Source organism: Lagopus leucura, unplaced genomic scaffold (assembly GCF_019238085.1).
Source record: "Lagopus leucura isolate 7727_CA_CO unplaced genomic scaffold, USGS_WTPT01 Super-Scaffold_100159, whole genome shotgun sequence".
NCBI lineage: Eukaryota > Metazoa > Chordata > Aves > Galliformes > Phasianidae > Lagopus > Lagopus leucura.
This window is the reverse complement of record NW_024962335.1, coordinates 35,982,026-36,006,102: the sequence shown is the minus strand read 5'-3', so window position 1 is coordinate 36,006,102 and position 24,077 is coordinate 35,982,026. Positions and strand designations below refer to the sequence as shown.

The window sequence follows — 24,077 nt, the reverse complement described above, 5'->3', positions numbered from 1 at the left end:
ACTTAAAATAAGTATTGTGAGCTGAGTGTTTTCTTAACTACTTAAACATATGAAAATGTCAGATAAGGAACTTTTAATTCAGTGTGCCATCACTGGAGCTGACAATAAAATCATCCCAAGCTACAGGCAAAACAGAACTAAGCTTTAACAAATTTATTACAGGCTTTGTTTACAAACTTGTTACAAAATTATACAGCATCTTATGTGTACACAGGTTTTACAAGAACATGTGACTAATGAGTGCAATTGCTCTGCTCTCTGATTGAGATCTGCAGGTTTCTCTTCCATGATGGCCTGATGCAGCTTTCCCCACAGTATTTTTTTTGTTGACTTTGATGGAATTTGGATCACATCCAAAGTGTAACACTTCTGTTCATTTCTATACTGAGGTAAGAAAGAGGCAGCTGATCTCATAACCTTATGCTCCCTGTTTCTTTCCTATTTAATATGTTTCAGATGATTGGTGTTATATTTGCTTTGATGTGTTTTTGCTGGGCACTTAGAAAACACTCAATGTATTGGTGATGTTAAGAATTATAATGACTTTCTTTAACTAAAATAGCAAATTGTTTTCTTTAGACCTATGAGGAATGATCATTTTCAGTGGTAGAAATAATTAGATTAGAATCAATTCTAATTTTAATTACATTGCTTTAATAATACATTCTCACCTGTATCTAGTATACTGTCTCTGGATATATAGTGATGTGAACAAGAGCACCATCCACATTCCAGGAACAATGTAGTCACCAATTAATGGGATGTAAGCAACAGTGTCTATCCAAGTTCAGAGGATGCTCTTCTTATATAGATATAGACCAAATTGATACATGGAAGAGTGAAAACCTCTGAAGTCAATAATAGATGACAATATCTGTTCTCGGCTATTCACTATATCTGAAAATAATCTCTATTTGGAAATTTTGGATGTAAAATTAGATTTTTAACCTGGAAAATTTTTCAGTGGGACAGTCCTCTTAAAAATATGCTTCTCCTCACAAACAGAAAAATTGATAGTCAGAGGTTATTGTAACCTACAGTTACAAATAAAAATAAAAATAGCACAAGATCTGTTGAGGGTTTTCTTTTGTTTGTTTTCCAAGGAGGGAGAATTCAGAAAAAAAATCTAATCACAGATTAGATACTGAATTGCTTGTTATATCATCTCTTCCCTTTTAACCATTGCCTTCGTACTAAAACTGAAGCTATTACTGCTTGAAGCAAAGTTAGCTTCTAGTCCATTGAGGTGATTACTTTTCCTCTGAGGTAAATACCCTGGCTTCATATTGAAAACTGAGAGAATTCTCAAAAAAACTTTTTGTTTATGGCCTCCCCTCCAGAATTACACCTCCATGCTCCAGCCTAGTTTTCAGTGTCAGCTATTCCCTTGCTTCTGCTCGTGAGAAACCTGTCCATTTTATGATGTGTAGGGCTCTCTGCAAGGGATTAGGGGAGACCACACAATTTGTTACATTGATCACCTGTTACAGATTCAAAGTTGATTCTCCAATAGTGAAAATTATATGAATAAAGGCACCTTATCACCATATTTTGCATACTCTGATCTCATTTTCACTTCTGATGTGTAACATGCAACAGCAATGAAAGCCATAATGTAAAAATTTAAGACCACTATAGCTGCTTTTTTGAAGGGCTTTGTTTTGAGCACTGATTGTGGATTAAGAATTAGCTAGGGACAAATAATTTATGTGGTTCAATCTTAGTTCTGTTGACCAAAATCTATGACATGATTCTGATTTACTTTTATCACAGTAAGATACCATCCAGTGCATAATATAGCTAATGCAGAATGGCCCTTATCTTCAGGTAGAATAATTATTAGTGTCCCCACTGGAAGTACATGGTGATGCAAAAAATAATTTGAGGTATTTGTTAGCAAGTTTTCCTGCCCTAACCACAAACCTGTGTGAGTAAATAACTCTATTATAGCTATGGTTTACCTGAATTTTAATGAAAGTATGGCTCAAAAAGAAAATCTTCTATGTCTCTGTGAAAGGTACCAGGTTTGCTGTGAGCTTCCACTCGATTTTCCCTCCATTTAAAACAAGGACTGTGTTACTGAGGAGAACAGTTTCATATGAGTGTGTGGCTTTGATAGCCATCCTAGGATATAATCTCTTTCTTTATTATAATTCTTAAGCCAAGAGCTTTTTTAACATAAAGACAACACTGACTTTGTTTCTAATTTTAAAATGCAGACAGAGAAGAATGATGTAAAAATTAATCATGAGATAATAGATTAGTGTAGAAGAAAAGGTCAATCACAATAAATGCTATATCCAGAAGAAATAATCATTTATGTATTAATGATCCATTTAGATCTGCTCTTGGTCTCATTAGTTTAGTTACAAACACTTTAGATTTTTAAAATATTGTTTCTAAGATTAATTGTCAGCATTAGAAATAGTTGCAAAACTAATGTGCTTTAAAAACAACAGTGGTTGCTGGATTATAAACAATCATCCTGAAATGCTAACAGGGAAAATGGTCATTTCATTGACAAAACTGACACAATAAAGATAAATTGTATTTTACAGCTACTTGACGACTCTGACAACAACATCGGCTACAGGCTACGACTCATATTTTAGTTCTTTTCTGTTTTAGTGTTGATACTGAATCCAATTAAATGTGAGTGTATAGTGAGAGATACAAATATGTACACAACTCTTGACACCAATCTGATTTTTAACAAGTTTAGTAAATAACTGTCACTGGTTTGACTATACTGAATGAAGAATACTGATTTTACACAGATTTTACAGTCAGGTTATGGTGTTCTGCCAACAGACAGTGTCACAAACATAGTCTAAAGAAATCTGGAGTTGCCCATAGCAGAGACTTGTTTATTGAGAGAGAAAGCTTATATACTGTAGATTTGCTGAAGTTTAATAAATAAGATCAACTTATAATATATAAAACAATATAAACATTTATATGCTACATGCATATCATATAATTTAAAGTAATAACTTATATAGCAAAGAGATGCAGATTTATGTTCTTCCTATTTTTCTTGACAATGCACACACGCAGGAGGTGTCTATTCTTATCCATCTCCAGCCTACAAGTTTATTGTTTTCTGAAGTCAGTGCTCTAACATAAGTTTGGGATGTCTTGCATTGCGAGTTCCAGTGCTTGTCGTCAATGCCTCGGCATCCATTTTTAACAGGTTTGGCTTCTTTACACCTTGTTTCATAAAAATATTGCTTAACTGGAGAGTTGCCTGTTTTAATTTCTCCCAGCACAGTTACCTGGTGTCCTCTAATGTCAATAGCAGATGATTTGTCCGTGACCCATAAGCTTTCACTGTCACAAACAGAATATTCCCCTCGGTGGCTCTTGTGTTCTGCGTACCTTTTCCTTCGAGATGTTCTGTTTAATACCACTGAATTTCCAACATAATCCTCTGTGAGGTACAGTGGTGGTGGTTGCAGTGGTGTGTTGTCACTCAGGAGAACTCGAGGAGAATTGTAACGTCTCTGCTGCCTTAAGAGGTCTGTATCCATTGAAATAACTGGCTGGAAGTCTGATTTCATATTTTCATCTCCATCCATCTCTTGGTGATCCTCTACTTTCTGCACTATATTTTGATAGTTTTCCTTGACATCTATCGTCTGCTTAGAAAGCTTGTTCTTCAAAATGTCTGCCCGAATTAGTTTAATAATGAGAGAATTCATTGAATCTTCTGGCAAACTCCTTTGATCCATATTGTTTGACTGAATGCCACGAAGATATGCAAGAAATATCACATAAAACAAGATGGACATCACCTTGTTCACCTGTAAGATCTACAAAGAAACAGAAAGTCAAGATAAATAAATGCAGTGTTTGAATAGTGCTCTCTCACTCATGCTATGAGATAGAGTACTCTTGAAGAGAAAATACACAGTTAAGCTGTAAAGTGCTGTTTCTTATATTTTGAACATCGGAAACCAATTTTTAGGCTTTTATAATACAAGTGGGAAGTCCAGATAGATCCACTGAGCACTTTTTTTGTGGTTCTTTTCTGGGCTGCGGCCTGTTTGCTATTTTTCTTTTTTTAATGAAGTTCCCTTGTTTCATGAGTGGAACAAAATAGCTAGAAATATTCATGGACAGAAGGAAGACTCTCTCCCCACTCCTCTTGAAAATGAAGAGTCTTGTTCAAACATATCAAAATGAACTCAAGACTGAAATTTTGAAAACTGTGCATCCTGTGCTTCTTTTTGTACTGCATTTTAGCGATACTATGCTTAATGTGGATTCCTGTATTGTTTATTCCTAATTCTAGCTTCTCAGTATCTTCTGAAAGCCCTTTGGCCACTTCTGGTTTAATCTTTCTATCATACTGTAGTTGAGAACTATAAGCATTTTTGGATAACTGTTTATTTTGTATTGAATTGCAATTGAATTTAAATGAAACTAATATTCAATGTCAAATAAAAGATCATGGAAGAAAACCATTGACTTTGAAGTAGACTATCTGAAATTTTTACACAGGCAGTGAACTGAAGATGAAAATATTAAACTCATGTTGTTACAGAACTGTCATACCATGTGAGAGGCCCTGGGTGAAGTACTGCTTCAAGTGACTGAAAAAAGTCTTGAGATTAATTCTCCTACACTGCAAACTAGTCCACCATATTTCAGTTTTCTAGCATTCTGGAATGAAGTCACAGACTCAAAAAATTGCAGAACAGCTGACGTTGCAAGGATCCTTAGGAGATCATCTAGTCTAATATTTCTTCTCAAACCAGGGTCAGCTGGAGCAGCTCACACAGCACTAAGTCCAGTCATTTTATTAATATCTTCATGGATGAGCAGTCTAAAACCCATCCAGGCAATCTGTTTCAGTGTTTTATCACCCTCATTGTAAAAAAAAAAAAAAAAAAAAAAAAAACCTAAAAATATCACTTCTTTCAGTAGTTTCTTCTATTTCAGTTTGTGCCCATTTCTTCTTGTCATTGTATGGAACACACTTGATAGAGTTTAGCTCCACCTTCTTTACTCTTTCCCAGTAAGTATTTCTACACCTTGATAAGATCCATCTGAGTTTCTCTCCTCTGGGCTAAGCAGTCCCATCTTTCTCAGCCTCTCTTTGTATGACAGTCCCTTAGTCATCTTTGTTTCGGTATGTCCATGTCTCCTGTACTAGGGTGCCCAGAACTGGACTGAGCACTGCAGATGTGAGTAAAGCAAAAGAATTACCTCCATTGACTTGCTGGTAACGTTTTGGGTACTGTGCATTTTCTCAGAATAAACTGCAGAGAAATCTGACCTTCTAAAATAAAAATTTCTAACAAAGCATTTTCTGTGTAAGAAGGAAAAAAAAAAGAAAAAAAAAAAAAGAGGAAAAAGGGGAAAAGGGAATGAAGCAAAACTTGTTTTAGCAACAGTGAGTCCCCTCTTAATAGTTTGGAACTGCAGCAAAATCAGAGCTACCCTCTGTGGATATCCTTTTATGGACAAGAAATGCGTTTTCTCCATTCTCAGTTTGTCACAGTATGAGTTCGCCTAAATCTAGACAGTTGTTTGCAGCAAAGCTATGCTTTGAAAGAAATTCTTAGATTTTCAGTTAACATGCAGTTACTGTCATACCTAAATAAATACTAACTTCATGTAGATGGATCTCAGAGCCGAGACTGACCTGTATAAAAGATCTTTTCCTGTGCAATTTAGCTTGCCCTTGGTAAATTACATTCCTTTATAAAACAGAAAAGACATTTTAAAACATGTGTCATTCAGCAGATTTCTCATAGCACTCAGAAGAACTAACTCACACATAATATGACACACAAGGCCATAGAATGGTTAGGAAAGCTCTGAGAACACTCTGCTCAAAAGCTGAAAGCATTATTCATGCCAGCATGCAGCTGCATGTAATCACTGGTCTGCTTCATTTCAAAACTAAGTGGCACTAACAAAATACACAAGTTGGAGCAGGTGATGAGGTGAGAAAAGTAAGACTAGAGTTCCTGCAAACTCCATTTAATATCATACTGCACACAGACAGAGTTAGAGACCTCAAAATCAAATCAGATAAAATAAACTCTTTTTTCTTACCCATGGCAGAACTATGTTAATGGTAAAAATCTTTTGTTGAAAAATATTTTGTTGAACCAAAAATAAAATGTCTTATAAATTTGGTGGGAAAAGTTTATACTACTCTGAAATTTAACCTGCAGTTTATCTTAATAAATTATGTGCTACAAAAAGTAAATTGTCTCAGAACAAATCTTTACAGTTTTCTGACATACTTTGGGGACAAGAATTTGGAAAGAAAATACAAAGTTTGGGCTAAAGAAATTACAGTTTTTTGGGAGTTACTACGAGACAGTTTTCCTAGGAACTGTTTACCTGTGAAGATAGTGGTGTACTCAGAAATTCCAGTCCAGAAAGATCTGTGACACACAACCTACTTGACATTAAGGTATATCATCTTGCCTGACTTAAGTGAGTCCTCAGTATATATTGAGTATAACCATACGTAAAATTGAATCAGGATAATTATCTTTCTGTGCAATATGTACTATACCTGACCTTTTTGTTCTGTGGTTATAGAAGATTTTAGAAATATCAGTTTGAATCTGAAAAAATCGACCTACCATCTTCTCTGGATTTACATCAAAATGTATCCCTTATTGACCTACCTGTTTATGATGAATTCATCATTTGACTAGGAACTCAGTATTGGAAGAACGCAGTGGTAGATAGCTTGATTTACTTTGTGCCTGTAGCCTCCTGTACCTCCAAGTTCCATTTCCATTCCATGTTTTGGTAATTCAGGTAGGGCTGCTGACATATTCTGCAAAACTTTTTTCCTGAGCTGCTGAGAATCTTTGGATTAGGTTTGCTTTCATCTTTTACTATTCTATGTAGTCTTCTAGCTATTTGGGATGCAGCGTTGATGCTTTGAGCTACTGCTAGACTCTTGCTAGACGTGGGTACATGGTTCAAAGAAGCCATTAAATATGGTCAGAAAACACTGTGCTATGTGAAATTTGGAGAAGTAGTTGTCATCAAAGTAGGAAAATATTCAATTCTTCATATTTATCCCTTTGTATAGTGTCAGTCTCCCCTTACTCAGAGATTCTACCTCAGCTTTCAAAAGTGATTTAAAACATGTCAACAGGAGCAAAGATCCATAGCAGAACTAGAAGTAGAACTAAATGGCAATTAAGCAGTCTGAATGGTATAAAGGTGCTGTCTATCTTGCTCTACAGCTTTTGCTCTGACCAGTTTTTCTTGTATTCCCACATAGAGGACTTACAGGAACAGATATCACACCATGGCAGGAAAGCCAACAAAAACTGATAGTACATAGAGCAGACTGTTAATGTGCGCTAAACAAGTTTGGCTTGGAGACTGCTGACATTCGTGGCATACCAGGTAAAAACAAACAAATGTGATGCATTCCAAAGTTGTTCAATCTTTCAAGTGCAGCTTAGCTTTATTTTATATTAATGGTTTATATTCCTGTGATGTTGACAGGGTATTGATGCTGTCTAGCATATGCGTCTTGCGGAAGTCCTAAATTTAGGAGAAATAAACAATCTTACCTATTATTTGTATTAAGAAATGAAATCCCCCACCAGACTCTGGTAAATTACTTTCCAATCTATTCTGACACAATGCTTTACATAAGATTGGAAGGCTTTCCTTTGTTTTGTTTGTGGTGATTAAAAATAATAAATATCTTTTATTTTGATTACCCTCTGAACAGTCTACACAGCTGAAGCACAAAATGTCATTTAATATGTGCTGTGAAAATAGTGAAACCCTAGTACTGTGAGACACAGCATAAGTATCCACTTTTAAGTTATTGCTCTGAGGAGCCGGAATAGAAGCTGGTGTGACTGGTGAATTTTTCATTCCGCATTGTAATACCCAACGTGATTTATGTAAGTCAGCTTGAAGTATGTGGCACTTTCAAAAAAATTTAAGAGCAGCTTTTTTTTTTTTTTTTTTTTTTTTTTCTAGACTAAGCAATGATCATTTGCAGTGGCTGACAGTTTATTCAGGCTTTTGCATGATAACAGTGCAATTATTCTCATCGCTTGCTAAACTCTCAGAAAACAAGAAGTAACAAAATGCCATTTTCATTTCCTAATCTTTATAACTTTGTTGATAAAAAATGCAGTCCTTACCTTCTGTGCTTTGGGAGGGAGTGAAAATGTATAGAATGAAAAATATTACTGCATTATGAATATTCAGATGGCAGAAGATAGATTATGATATAATTGTACATTAAATATGTGCACATACTTCAGAATAGAAATTGACTATTTGTCAATATCAAATTGACCATCTGTTGTTGACTATATGTCAACAACACATGCCTGTAGGAGAATTTATTATGATAGATGGCTACAGAGCAGTGAGTGCCCCAAGAGATGCTATGACCCTGCTGAACATTTCTGTTTCTCAAGACACAGAAATTTCAACATACCCAGTTTGAAACCAAAGATTTCACAAGAGCCAGGCCCACTAAGAAGCCTAAGAATTCAGACACAAAATAAAGTGGAACTGGGTTATGGCAGCTCTATGTGTTAACTCTCCCATTCTCAGGGCCAACCAAAATGTAAGCTAGAGTGAAGGAACTTGAAACCAATGCATTCCTCCTGTAGATGGGCTGGGGAGTAGGGAAAAACACTGTATCTGAGGAGGAGGGACCCACAGTAGATCAGTAGCTTTTAATTATGAGTTGCTCAAGGCCATTTTCAAGAGAGAACACATCTCAGCACTTGAGTCCCAACAGTCTCCAGTGAGAGGTGTACCAGTTAGAGGTATTGCAGTAATGGAATTAAGCCTATTGAGTCACTGTTTTTTCCTCTAAACAGTTATGTACTCAAGTATGAAAAGCTCACTTGCACTTCAAACAAATCTACCTTACTTATTATTACAGTTGTGTTCTTGACCCCTACCCTCTCTGGAAAGCTTTCCTAACTGGTGAGAGCTTTCTGAAAGACAGAATAATCACAAAATATGATAATACATCTGCTGTGAGGGGAAAATGCATTAACTGTTAAACATGCTGTGTACAACTGCAGTAACTTTGGTTCTTTTCTGATGCAGCGGATTGCAACTTTTTGTTTGTCTGCATTTGATTCTTCTGCAAATGTATCTTTTTGGAGATTAGAACACGATCAATTTACACATACCTATTTCCAAGAGAAAGGTCAGGAACAGTTTCTCAGTGCTTACCTCACTACTTGGAACAACAACTGCTTCTCACACCTTGTGCAACGGTAATTCTGTTTAGGGTTTCATACGGCCAACACTGACACAGAATTCTGGGCAGCTGAGACCTCCCAGAGGTGCTGGACACTCTCCAGTATCTTCTACCTATTCCACCAAGAGGCTTGACTATTAACAATGTGTACCAACCGCACTAGTTGCATCCTCTGCTCTGTGATCACCTACAGAAGCAGGAAGATATCTCCTCAGTCACAGCTAGGTCTTTTTCTATTTTAATTCCTTTCCTCATTTATATTTTTGTGACATGATGATTACAGCTGTCTGCTTCTGCCCAGAATGCCATCATGTAGTTTTGCACTAACCAGTTGAGTAATTGCAAATTGAGAAAGTCAGGGTGAGGTCATGACAGGTTGGGATCCTGGTTCCTCCAGTTTGCTGCAAGATTTTAGTAGAGTCAAAATCTCTGTTCATGACTTTCTACATCTGCAAAATAAGGAGCTCCATGAAATGATGTTGGCATTTTGTTATTTTGGATAAATACTCTAACATCCTTTGCTTTCTTCCTCAAATTGCTGTCTATTGTTGCCCTACTAAGACTAAAGATTTTGTCTCTCCACAGAAGGCTTGACAATATTGCAGTATAATGCCCTTAATGCTATATGGGAGGTGTCTGTCTGTTTAGAGACTAATGAGACATTTAACATAAACATTCCATAAATGTAAATCATCCTCTTTTCTTTTACAGCTTTCATGTCACTGCTATTTGAGAACTCCAAAAACATTTATCTGCATTAATACACAAAAATTAGGGTTTTTCTTGTTCGTGTTTAAACAGACTGGAAACAGAGAGCTCAGATGTAATTAACAAGGTTGTACGAGCATTCTGTTACAAACCAGGAGTAAAGAAAATATCTTTATGTGTTTTCATGCTGCACTGCATCAGAAAACTCATTTGGAATGTTGTATGATAAGTTGATCACAGGAGTGATAACTGTGAAATATATGGAAATAAAAATAATCACATCTGAGATAAGTGATTAGCCACATCTTGGTCATGATGAAGAATTAAAGCTGTAGCTGAGGTAAACAATTTCTGCAAAATTCTTCTGCTTTCATATTATTCACTGTGTAGCTCTGAAAATTCTCCAAGGTAACAAGAAATATAAAGGTCAAATTCTTACTTAAATCAATAAATTCCAATGACTTGATTAGATTTGTGTTATTTTTACAAAAACCAATAATTTCCCCACAGTTTTGCATTTGTCTATATTTTCAGTTTTGGGGTTTTTTTTTTTTTTTTTTTTTTTTGTTTTTTTTTTTTGTTTAAGTTTGGTTTGGTTTTGTTTGTTTGTTTTTGGAAATCACTTGAAAATTAGAAATAGAAAGCACAGGAACTAATCCATGATGGAGAATAATATAAGGTCATACAGTATTTTCATTGCTAATTGTCACTAGCAAAAGGATCAAGCAGCAAGCAAATTAAATTTGCAGCGGAACTGGGAAGGTATGCAAACAGCAGTTAGCAAAGAAAAATACAATCTCTGCTGGGGAGATGAAGACATAAAATATTGGCAGAAAATTACAAAATGAGAGTTGAACTAGAAATTACAACTTAGTATACTGGGAGAATAATGATCTTGAGCATAGACCTAAGAATTATTGAAAACTTTAGAGAGGTATAATATTTAATTAATGCAATTGCCATGGCATTGCATTGCAGAGCTAGGAAGGAATTTTTGTAGCACAGCAGAAAAATCAGGAAAGCGGTTTGAATGTTGGAAGGTATTGTCATATAAAAATAAAATAAAGAAAGAGCAGCAAAAAAGACTACAAGGTGTGTATAACTGATATTTAAGGAAATTGCCTTGAATGTGCAAGTTTTTGCTATAATGTGATAAAAAAAAGTGTGACAGAAAACCTCGTGCAAAGATCTAGAAAGTGTGAACACTGCTAAAAGTGAGTGTTCACTGTAGGGTGGTGCAAAGGAATGTAATCAGGAAAAATGAAATTAAAGAAAGAGAAGTTAAGCTGATCATCAAAATAAATTCTCAAGCTCTACAAAATATTTGCAAAAAGCCCAAAGCCACACCAAAGAGGCCTGTTTTTATGTTTTGCTACAGCTCTGAAAATCCATCTAAATTTTTTTTTTTTTTTTTTTTTTTTTTTAAAACTCTTTGACAATCCTTTCAAATCAATCTGGATCTACTTTGGCACAAACAGGGCCAATAAATTGTTTTGTAATAGTCAGACAGCAGTTCCTGTTTCTTCTGGTAGGATATGAAAGAGCAACCTTTTAGAGACTTTGCAAAGTAAGATATGAGGTATAAAAACATGAGGTGTTTTCATATTTACATTCCCACTGGATTAATCATTTACATGCAGGATTTTTTTTTTTTTTCAAGGAAAAATGAGAAAATTTCAAAAACATATATTTTTAGATTAGATTTTCTGGTGTTAAAAAAGCACAAGCAGAAAAGTCTTTCAAACTGTGAAATTCACAATAATGTTTTGCTGGAATTTCATTTGAAAGCAAGAGGATTTCTGTTTTGCTTTGCCTTGTTCTGTTTTAAAAACTGAAACTTTCCTCATCTATCTTTTTAAGTATTTTCTGATTTAATTTTCCTTTTTCTAAAGTAAGGAAAAAAGTCAAATCAAACAAGCAAGTAGAGGAAAGAAAGAGTCAGAGTTCCAAAAATATTAGACCCTCATTATGAAGTCCCAGATCCATTGACCTTGCTTATGGATACAGGCGAAGTTCATACTCAGAAGGAAATAGAGAGAGAGAAAATGCCAGTTAGAAGTTAAGTGACCTTTCATTCATAGTTTTAATGAAGATTTCTGAACAGAACTTGAGATGCTTTTGTTGAAAAGAGAGCTTCTCTTCCATTTTCTGATGGCTTTACTGTGGCCTGATAGTGTACATTTGCCTGGAAAGCAGTAATGCTATTTGGGTAATAATGTATCTCTCAAGGTCTGTAAGGTATCATTTGATTGGAACGAGTAGCGTTCCAGCTCAGAAGCTTCTCCCAGACAGTGCATGAGCCTTGCTGTGTCTCCATATGTAATTCACTTCTGCTTCAGCTGTGTTCCATGGGACTGGGACTGTCATTATGCAAGGGACTCAGTGGAGAAGCCCTATTTCATTTTAACTAAAACTGAACCCGTGTTTACTTTGCAAAATCCCTTGACTCCTGATTGCTTAAAAGCTGTGCAGAAATACATCCTTGGCAATTTTGTGAATCAAGTTTGTTTTCTGAAATGCCTCTCCATACTCCTCAAAGGTTCACCAACCTTCAAATAGAGAAGACAACATACTAGACATACACATGCAAAGTTTTGGGTGTAGATGCTGTGAAGGCAGGATTTCTGAAGAACAAGAGGCCTGCTCCAAATAAATTCAATCACCAGAAAGATCTCATGAATTCAGCACAAACTGGACAAGGCTTTAGCAGATAAAGAGGTGGTGGGGATGACAACGTGGCTACAGACAGTGGCTGTTGGACCCTTGCTCTGTCATACATGTAAGATGCAACTCTATTGTTTGTATCCAGACCATAATAAGGAATTTTTACTGCACTATAAGACTAATACATCTTTCATGATTATTGCACAGGTGTAGCAGTTTGCTCATAACTAGCTTGAAATATGGTTAAAGTCATTCTCAGAGAAAAGCAGTCTGTATTTCTGATAGATCATAGGGAAGTGTGGGAAATGTAAGATTATAAGTTTTTCCCACAAAATCACAGAATTGCAGGGGTTGGGAGGGACTTGAAGAGATCATCAAGTCCAACCCGCCCGCTAAAGCAGATTCCCAACAATAGATTGCACTGATATCTCCATAGAAGGTGACTCCACAACCTCTCTGGCCAAGCTGCTCCAGTGCTCTGTAAAACTTACCATTTAGAAATTCTTCTGCATGTTTATTTGGAATATCCTATGTTCAAGTTTTAGGCCATTACTCTTTGTCCTAACACTACAAATCACTGAGAAGAGCATCGCCTCGTCCATTTGCCTCCAACCTCCCTTTTGATATTTATAAACATTAACCAGATTCCCCCTCAGTCTTGTTTTCTTCTGGCTGAAAAGTACCAGATCTCTTAGCCTTTCCTCATTAGGGAGATAATCCGGGTTCCTAACCACGTTTGTAGCCTTTTGATGGACTCTCTCTAGAAGTTCTGTATCTCTCTTGAACTGGGGAGCCCAGATCTGGATACAGTACTCCAGATGTGGCCTCACTAGGGCAGACTAGTGGATGGCCTCCTTCAACCTGCTGGCCACACTCTTTTTAATGCACCTGAGGATATCATTGGCCTTCTTTGCCATGAGGGCACACTGTTTGCTCATGGCCAATTTGTTATCCACTAGAATACCCAAGTCCTCTGCAGAACTCCTCTCTGGCAGGTCATCCCCTAACCTGTAATGCATGAAGTTATTCCTCTGCAGGTGCATCTGCTCTTACTGAACCTCATAAGATTCCTACATGCCCAGCTTTCCACTCTACCTAGGTCTTGTTGAATGGTAGAACAACTTTCAGGTGTGTCAACCACTGCTCCCAGCTTTGTATAATCAGAAAACTTGCTGAGGGCGGACTTTATCCCTCCATCTAGGTCACTGATTATGATGTTGAACAAGAGTGGACCCAGCACTGATTTTTCTTAGCATGAAATGTGAAAAATAATTTTACACAGCTAGTGTGCCTTCTAGGCTTGTATATTACGTCAAGTTACAATAACTGGCATTGTGGTTTAACCTGGCAGCTGACTAAGGACCACACAGTCATTCTCTCACTCTTGCCTGTCAAGGTGACATAGAGATAGAGAAAAGAATAATAGCTATCTTTGTTTATATATATGAATGTATACAAGAAGTGATTGTACAAGCAATTGCTCACTACTCCCTGACTGATGCCCAGCTAGCCCCCTGAGCAGGGGAAGAGAGTAAGATACTCATCTCCCCCTTCAAAACTCATTCTGCATGATGTCATATGGTATATAATATCCGTTTGGCCAGTTTAAATCAGCTGTCCTGTCTCTGTTCCATCCCAGTTCCTTGGGCCCTTTGCTAAGAATGCTCCTGGCTCTGTACAACACTGTTTAGCAGCAACTGTAAACATCAGTGGGTTATCAGCACTGTTTTTGTTCTAGAGCCTATGCTTAAACATAACATCATACCAAATATTCTGAAGAAAACAATTCCTTCTCAGCTGAAACTAAGGCAATATCCACCCCTTAACCTTATTCTCTTATTCATCTTCAGGTCCCACAGTTTCTACACATACTAACTAATTACCATCACCTACCTCATTTTGTTGTTTGTTAATATATATATACACATACATTATTTCCATAGTCTGTGGGCTACCTATTTAAATTGTCCATGTTTATTCCTATAGTTCACAACTTTGAGCTCCATCTATCATAACAGTCCTTCGGTGCAGGAGGGATGATTCAGTGTTGGGTTATGGCATGCAGAAGCTAGTTCTGGTTCCATCAGAGTTCATTCTTCATTAACCTGTGTAGTTCTTACTGTACTACTGTAAAAAGGCATATAGGAACCATAACAATGAAGACATACTATATTAGGTAGCAATTCAACATCACACAATTCAAATTATTGGCTCTTCTCACCCAGCATCTAATCACCTTGAGGTACACAATGGACATCCCCATCCACAATACTCACCATATGCACTTAGGTCTCTGAGCAAAAGCAATCCCGTGAATAGGTTTGCCTTTGTCTCAGGCAGAAATAACCCAGCCTGTTTTGCCCAGCTCGTTCTTTACATGCACCACCTGGTCTTTGTCCTCTTCTACGGTATGCAGGAGGTTTGACTGGGCAGGATCAGCTCATTTGGCAGAACCCTGAGTGTTGTCAAATGTACACTTCAGGGTTTGAATGTCCCAACACTCGCTGGTCTCAATGCAGTCTTTAACAGTCCATTCACCCTTTACTTCAGTAGCTTCTACAGCTCATTGTATAAGAGTACATACAGCAGCCTTCCATCTCGAATGCTTTCTCACGATGCAACAAACCCATCAGCAAACATTTTCCAGCACTTTATGATGCAGTGGAACCTCTTCAGCATGTGTAACCTTCTTTTCTGGTGATGTGTTGAAATCTTAAGTCTTTGAGCCAGTCCATAATCACTTCTGAGCTTCCTGGATGACTGAGATTCCCTTTTTGAAACTGATCCATGTGATCCACTTACTCCACGTACCATCAGTTGGACGATGTGGGGAGGACAGGACCCTCCCTCTGAACACCAAATCAAGCACAGGCAGGTGGGATGCCAAAAGTAGCTGTGCTTCACTACCAACCACTTCTGAAGCAGCTCAGAACTCTTCGTTTGCTGTTTCATTTGTTCTAGGGCCTGTTGCTGTTCAGGGCCTTATATGAAATCATTCTTCTTCCACATCACTTGATAGAGGGAGTTTACAGTCAGACTGTGATCTGGAATATGCATTCTCCAGAAGCTCACACCACCTAAGGAAGCTTGTGTTTCCTTTTTGTTAGTTGGTGGAGACACAGTGGTTATTTAATTGATCATGTCCTTGGGGATCTGGCAGTGTCCATCTTGCCATTTTATTCCTGAGAATGGGATCTTCTGTGCAGGTCCCTTGATCCTACTTTTCTTTATGGCAAGATCAGCTTTTAGAAGGATTTAAATTATTTTCTTCCTTTTCCCAAAAACAACTTCTGCTGTGTAGCCCCACACAATGGTGTTGTCAGTGTACTGCAGGTATTCAGGAGCTTCTCCCTGTTCTGGATCAGCTCGTGAGAAATGTCAGGGTCCTGTTTTGACACCTGGGGCAGTCGATTCCAGGTGAACTGGACACCCCTCTAAGTAAAAGCATACTGTGGCCTGAACGCTGCTTCCAGAGGGATTGAGAAAAAAGCATTCACAATGTCAGTTTTGGCATACAACTTGGCTGCCTTTGTCTGCAGTTATTATCTGGCACAGCAATGTGGTGTGACTTCACTCTGGCCACAACTGTCCACTGTTAGGCAACACTTTTCAATGGACTTTTGCACTTGTCATATGGGACTACCGAAGGGTGAGCGAGTCTTGCTGGTTTCTCCTTGGTTCTCCAGTTGGGGAATCAGCTCATGAATGGAAATTAGGGAGTCCCAGATGGTATGATATTGCTGCCAGTGCACCGCTGTACTAGCAACCAGCACCTGCAGTTCTATTCTTAGCAACCTCATAACAGAAGAGTCTCCTGAGACACCAGGCAAGGTAGACAGCTGCTTAATATCCTCTGCCTCCAAGGCAGCTATCCTGAAAACTCGCCAATACCCTTTTGGGCCCTTGAACTACCCTATCCTGAGACAATCTGTACTAAAGATGCACAGGGCCTCTGAGCCAGTTGCAACGGAGTCCTTTTGCTTATTTTGGCATCCAGTACAGTTAACCTTTGGGATTCCCCCTTGCTCCAGAAATACAGATGAGTTTTACCCCTTCATAACTTGATGGCATTAGAGTACGTTGTGCACAGGTTTCCACTAAAGCCTCGTATTTCTTTGGTTCTGAAGTGATAGGCCATCACATCCACACAGTACAATACACCCGACTATCCCTTTCCTGCATCTGGCTGCAGGAAGAGTCCCTCTAGTTTTGGTTACGGTAGTCATTACTCATCTCTGGTGTATGAGAACCAAAAGTCTCATTGTCATCCTTGGATGTAAGATTGCACTGTCTTCGCTGTCTGGAGAACTGCCTGCGGGAAACTGAAGCCTCCATATTGCCAGGAAGACCCACTCGTGTGATTGTTTTCCCTTGCAACTCAAGTTCCCATGCCTGTAGGGTTGAGGTGGGTTTCCCGTCCCACTTCCGCATATCCTGTCCATGGTCATGAAGGTAAAACCCCTGGATGCTACATGGTGTGTATCTACTATATCCTCTCTCTTGAGCAGAGGAACGCTTACTCCTAATGGATGAAGTATGGGTTCATATAGCTGGAGGAGCAGTTGAAGCTGTTTCTTTTCCTTTGAGTTCTTGAACCAGTTTCTCCACAGCTGCGACACGGGCCCTCGGGGAGGAAGAGAGATTATCTTCATATTGTCAAAGCAGGCTAGCCACTTCATCCACTATTGGTTTTCATCATCTTTCCAGTTCTTTCCTCCAGGCTGCTGGCATATGATGATGGTGCATTCCATACAACTCTCTGCCACATACTTCACATACATATCATGTCGTCTGCATCTTTGGAACCGAGTACTGGATACCTTTCTCCATTGTGGTCCATATGCCTGGGTTAAGTACCAGGTCTTCCTTGAAAAGATATCTTTCCTTCAGGGCTGACAAGAGTTGCCGCCTCGGGGTGAAAGACCGTATTCCTTTTTCAATTGCTTTGTCAGTGCCACTTTCCCTAGAAACAGATCCCAGCTTCTTGGCTTCACTACCTGCTAAGTTCAGGATACTGGTTCCACTATGCCAGAACCTAAGCAGCCAGGTGGCAATATGCTCACGTGGCTGATAGCTGTAATCTTCTTGCAAATCTCACAGTCCACTTAATGTTAGGAGTCAGATGGTTTCTGTTTCTTCTTCTTCCTCTTGCTTTTGTGATGATCACACTCCATTTTTTTTTTCTCTGCACTTATAAACTTCTCTCTTTGCTAAGTATTCTGACTTTTGTAGACATTTTTCTCCTTGCTGATAGGGCTACTGATATGGGTACTATTTTGTTCCCCAGTTGAACTGTGGGGTTTGTCAGGAGGCCTGGAGTGACTATGAGACTGGTTGTGAGGATCATGGTACCTGCAGGGCCTTTCAGTAGGGTTGGAGTAACTGCAGCGTCTGTCAAAAAAGGGCAAAGCAACTGCAGAATCTGTCACAGGGGTTGGAGTAGCCACAGGGACCATCATGAGGGCTGGAGCAGGCAAAATGTTCGTTGCAGGAGTTGGAGATACTGCAGTCGTTGCAAGAGGCAGAGAAATCGCAAGGTTCATTGCAGGAGTTAGAGCAACCACAGGGCTCATTACAGGTGCTGGAGCAACCGAAAGGCTCAGTTGGCACAGGACACGCGCCAGTATGCTGCAGTGATTTGTGCCTCTTTAGGACTGCCAGGGCAACGGCAGATCTTTTCCAAAGATTCTGCTAGTTTTTCAGGGTTCTGCTGTTGTTCAGAGGTGAAGGTCCAAACCACTATGGATGCCCACTCTTTTAGGCACCTGCCCATACCATCCTATACTCCCTGCCCCTCAGAACTATCCTGCCTTGGGGCAGATGTTGGGATTTTATTCTGAAATAATTGTTTAATCTTAAACATAACCGAAAACATACTCATGACTCACGCTGGTTTGAACATGCCATAGATATTCAGATTTCTCAAGAACTGTTGTAACTAGCTCTTGAGCTCTAGGGAAAGAAGGAAAAGCAAAAGGGAAGCTGAGGGACTGATAATGCTGATAGTATGAACAATATGGCTTCCCAAACCCACAGGTGACCGCAGTGATGAATACGCACAAAACAGCAGTTTCTCGGCTGCCAATTTTATCATGATGCAAGACGAGGTCACACAACATATCAAACTAAAAACCTTAATCTAATGCCCAGTAATGACAAACAGCGCAGCAGGGAAAATAAGCAGCACACAAGGTGCTACACAATACAGTTTCAGGAGCAGACTCTTAAGGATCTCCTGTTAACATGCTCTGGTCAGGTCTGCTGTTATCTCAATCCTTTGTGCCCCATGCTGTGCGCCATAAAAGACTGTTGTGGTTTAACCCAGCAGGTGGCTAAGCACCACACAGTTGTTTGCTCACTCTTCCCAGTGGGTCAGGAGAAAGAACTGGGAAAAAGAACAAACTAGAACTCATGGGTTGAGATTTAACTAATATAAAAACTAATGTAGGGAAAAGGAAAATAGTTATGACTATATATATACTCACACACACATAAATGTGCATAACTAGGAGGAAAAATTGCACGCACCGATACAGGTTGGGGGATGAGCTGCTGGAGAGGAGCTCTGCAGAGAGGGACCTGGTGTCCTGGTGGACGACAGGTTGGTGGCCAGCAGGTCAATAGAGGTGATCCACCCCCTCTACTCTGCCCTGGTAAGGCCTCACCTGGAGTAGTGTGTCCAGTTCTGGGCTCCCCAGGACAGGGATCTCTTGGAAAGAGTCCAGCGGAGGGCCGCAAAGATGGCAAAGGGCCTGGAGCATCTCCTCTATGAAGAAAGGCTAAGTGAACTGGGTCTGTTTAGCCTTGAGAAAAGAAGACTGAGAGGGGACCTGATCCAGGTCTATAAATATCTAAGGAGTGGGGGGCAGAGTGGCAAGGCCAGACTCTTTTCAGCAGTGTGTGGAGACAGGACAAGGGGAAACGGACAGTAACTGGAGCACCGGCAGTGCTGCACAAATGTGCACAAGATCTTCTTTGCAGTGAGGGTGACGGAGCGCTGGAACAGGCTGCCCAGGGAGGTCGTGGAGTCTCCTTCTCTGGAGATGTTCAAGACCCGCCTGGACACCTGATTGTGTGACCTGGTGTAGGGAACCTGCTTTGGCAGGGGGGTTGGACTGGATGATCTCTGGAGGTCCCTTCTAACCCCTACAGTTCTGTGATTCTGTGCTTCATTCTACCTCATCACCACCATCCACACCTGCAGTATCTGTTCATAGCCCAGATACCTTATGAAGCCCCCGTGGAGCCCTTCCTGCCCTCCTCCATGCATCCCATCTGCTTGCCTGTTTCTATTCAATCTCTGTAGCACAGGGAAACCTACAGCCTTACAGCTGCAGAAGTGTCCTCAAGTCTCTGGACAAAAGAAACTTCTTTTTCAATTAATTAAGGAAAATGAACTTTCATTTGATGAGGAATGTGTGTTATTAAAGCATTTCCTTCTCACAAGGACTACCCAGCAGCTTCTTCAGTCATATACAAAGGTGAAAGTAGCTATAGTTGGTGTGGTATTAGTAGTTGTAGCTGTGTAGATCATTTTATGTATATATACATATAATTATATATCATTTCAAATATCCAATAAAACTACACACATATAAGCACAAATAAGTACTCTTAGTCTTTTGAAACTGCTGGTCCTAAGGGCCAGAAAGTAGGATTTTCAAAAACAAAGCTGCTACTTCTTTCTTTGAAATAACCAGAATTTTTAGCATTGATAGCAAGGAAAGCATTGTTAATCCAATATAGGAGGATCTTAGAGTTTCACAAACTAAAACTCTTACAAATATTCACCTCATATAGAAGAATGTGTCTTAGATTTTGTGAGTCTCTGTGTCAAAAAAGTCACGCACTCAAGCACTATGTTTGGCACCAAATTGATGGTTGTAGTTTAATCCAGCAGGGTGTAGTTTAACCTCTGCTGATGGAGGAGAGAACTGGGAAAAAAATGTGGACCTTGTGAGCTGAGGTAAAACTATTTACTACGACAGAAAAAAAAGAATAGGAAAATATTTTTGAGTATATATATATATGTATCTATGTCTGAATATATGTATGTATGTAACAAGAGACGCGCAGGCAATTGCTCACCTCTCCCTGACTGATGCTCAGCTCACCACTCCCTGACTGATGCTCAGCTAGCCCCTCAAGCAGTGGAAGAGAGTGAGATGAATTCCCACCTCCTTCAAAACTCCTTCTACATGATGTCATATGGTATGCAGTATCCCTTTGACCAATTTAAGCTAACTGTCCTAATTCTGTTCCATTCCAGCTCCTTGGGCTCTTCACTAAGAATGGTCCTGGCTCTGTACAGTACTGCTAAGCAGCAACTATAAACATCAGTGTGTTATTGCTTTTGTCCTAGAATCAAAAACATAGCATCATACCAGACACTCCGAAGAAAACAATTCCATCCAAGCTGAAACTAAGATGCTTGTCTAGTATGTGAGACAACTCTTCCAACCATGTTACCCAATTTTAAAGCAGGAAGGGAGGACTCTCCTAGAACAGCTCCTAGCTGCAGTGAGAGCTTACAAATACATATGTAAGATACATATTACAATATGTGCCCTGAAAGACTGTTTTTTTCCATTGGATCTGAATCTTCAAAAAACCTGTTGTACATTTAGAGAAAAAGTCATCCAAAGTATTGGCATTACTCTCTAACAAATTGTTCACAAATAAGTTCTGTCCTGGGGGTAAAATCTGTTTGGGTAAATCTAGGTATTCTGCATTTTTTTTCCTTGAAAAAAAACAAAACAAAACAAAACACAAGTTCTTACTGAAGATATTCATGCATTTCATGAAAGTGTCCTTCTGAATTCTGATCATCATGAGGGTTAGTTACATCACTGGATAATTGCCTTGCAGGTAAGATACGAGTTGTGGAGGCACTGGTGGAGTGCTACCCTCTGTTTTGCGAATGATCAGGTATTCACTGCTGTCAGGGCAAGATATCATATTTGGGTGCACAAATCAAACTGCAAGAATAGATGCAGTGTGCGTGAGAGGAAACAGAAGGCAAGGAAATGCTGTTGGCAGTCATAGTGCAGGCATGGCAATGCTGCAACATGAAGCTTTTTCTATACATAGGAATGGCTTTGGCAAGCACCTGCTTTTGCTATGATTTTACAGCTCAGACACTGAAGCTCAGACAGGTTACAAAACTTCTCTGAGGTCATGCAAGCCCAAGGCCTTGTAAGAAGTGCGGGCTTTCAGGTTTTCTTCTCAAGAGATGTAGGCTGTGGTTGGTTCTACTCACTGAACTAGCCTCTTCCTCTTGGTTCTTCTCAACTCACTTCAGGCCACAACTTCCTTTCTGCCCCAGAGAAAGTTCACTGAGTAAGCAGATCAAAATGAGAGGTGCTTCTATGCCGTATGTCTTTCCACTGAAAGGGTAGTAGAGGGAAACAATCCTTACTCTAGTGAAGTCGGAAGTAATTGGGATGCAAGAGGAGTGAAAGATGAAGATCCAGAAAACACTGGAAAACTGCCTATGCCTGGATCATGCAGAAGATAACAGGGGCCTTCAGGAAATAAGAAAAACTTGCAATAAACCTTAAAAAAGTAGGACAGTGCAAATCAGGCAAGACAGTTCAATAATGCTCCCCGGCATCAACGCTTTATTCATCAACAATCACCTCAAGGAGTTTCAATTTTTCATTTAGCAAAGGCGTGGTCCTAGACTTGAATTTTTGTAGCAGAAATCCTTATTAAATCCTTATTAAAATGAAGCCAAATGCTCTTGTGCTTCAGGAAGTAGGAGAATAAGGGAAGATTGCTTTGGATAGCAGTATAACCTCACCGTGTAGCCTATACGAGGAGAGATGCACAGCTGCATCTCCCCAGGAGCAAAGTCCAGAATCACATTGTATGATAACTGTTGAGTCACGGCCTGAACCACTGATTGAGCACCTGGAGAAAGGACCCTGTCATCCCTGGGAGCTTCTGTGACCAGAAGAGGTGGAGCCTGGCTCCACCTTTCTTAAACCTCATTTAAGGGCTGACTGCCACTCTGGAAGGATCTCTGGTTGGAGATCTTGTGGAGTTTCTTCTGTGAGCCTAGATCTTCAGAGGTGGGTGAGCACCTTTACTTCTCCTTTAAAATACCATTCTGTCTGTGCTAGTCTCTTTGCTGTTTTGCTCCTGTATTGCCCTCTACTGCATTAATCTTTCCAATTGTAACACGCTTCAGGTTGGAAACATGATTTCTTTCTGTTTTCTCTCCATACCACACACTTTCTTTGCTCTGATACAAGAGTTGATTACTTCATCCTTTCTTTTTCTCTGACTAATGTCATAGAGCAGTTAAATCTCCTGTTCTCCTAGTTAGCTACTTTCCTTAGGAAGGAAGGAGCCTGTGGTCAAGCTTGAACTGTCTGCCCTTCTGTCATCTTAACACCCTCTCTCCATCCACTTCTTCTCGGAAGGGTGTATTGAGTGAGCAACTTCTGCTCTCCTTGCTGCTAGCAGAATTGCAATGAGCAGACTGAAAGTCAACAGTCATGAGAACAAAGTTGTGGGGAAGAAGGAGAGAGATGTATTCTTCTTCCATATTCCTACCTGACTACTTGGTGGCCATGGCAACATGTGGTGGATTTAACCCAGCAAATACATTGTGTACATAGTCAGAGATGACGGTCTGTGTTAAAACAATATTGGTTATTACTGGTACTCAAAATTACGGGACTGTGTTCATTGAAACCTATGAAAGACGAGCATCTTCCTAACATGATTTCAATCTTTTACTAGAAAATATGAAAGGGATCCTGCTTTACGTACAAAACAAAGCAATCTCATCTTTAGAGACTTTTGGCAGGGAAACATATTGGAAAAACTCTTTAAAGTTAAGAGGCTAATCAACATTTTTGGATAACTGGATGCAGAGCGGATAATGTTCTCAGGCTTTATTGACAGTGGGAATACAAAGAGGTTTGATGCAAACAGTGAAGGAAGCTAAGGTAACCTTACCTGTGGCTTGCACTGATGGGGAGATCACAAATACTCAGAGAATATTTCTGTGCCCTCCAGGAAAAGCAGTGGCATACACATACCTCTCTTCTGTTCCGTGCTTCTATTTTCTCCCCCTAGGCCTCCATCTTTTTGTTGAAAACACATTAAGCCTCAGAAATTTCTGGCCATGTAATGAAAGGTCTATTCTATCTCTTTTTACTGTACACAGGGGAGCACAGTCTGCAATTTCAACCTTCAATCAAAATACAGTGAAGTGAAAAGCAGAGAAGAACGCGGAAGGTCAAGACTGAAAGGTTCAGGATATCTGGAGTACTGAAGTCATTTGCATGTGCAGAGATTAAATTTACAGAGAAAATGCTATGTCCGTGTTATTTAGTGAAGATAGGAGACACTTGGGGACTGCTAGAAATTACATAAAATTGCAGACTATCTAGTCTCATTTTAAATTACTATGCCTGGGGAGAAATCTGTATATGCAACTCATAAATATCAAAGCTCA

At 39.3% G+C, this 24,077-nt stretch overlaps 1 protein-coding gene across 2 annotated transcripts in view; it reads right to left on the bottom strand.

Moving 5' to 3' along the window:
• Nucleotides 1-2,351: 2,351 nt before the first annotated feature.
• The window catches only part of NTF3 (neurotrophin 3), a 60,886-nt gene continuing 39,160 nt past the window's right edge, over nt 2,352-24,077 (bottom strand). Inside the window, exons 1-2 of one of the 2 annotated variants that reach the window (XM_042890050.1) lie at nt 5,651-5,682; nt 2,352-3,812 (exon numbers count right to left, since the gene is read on the bottom strand). In XM_042890050.1, coding sequence (XP_042745984.1) covers nt 3,018-3,791 — 774 coding nt within the window. In that variant the 5' untranslated portion in view covers nt 3,792-3,812; nt 5,651-5,682 and the 3' untranslated portion in view covers nt 2,352-3,017. Of the gene's footprint in view, nt 3,813-5,650; nt 5,683-24,077 lie in introns of those variants that run through there. The other variant, XM_042890049.1, reaches the window with a different exon arrangement.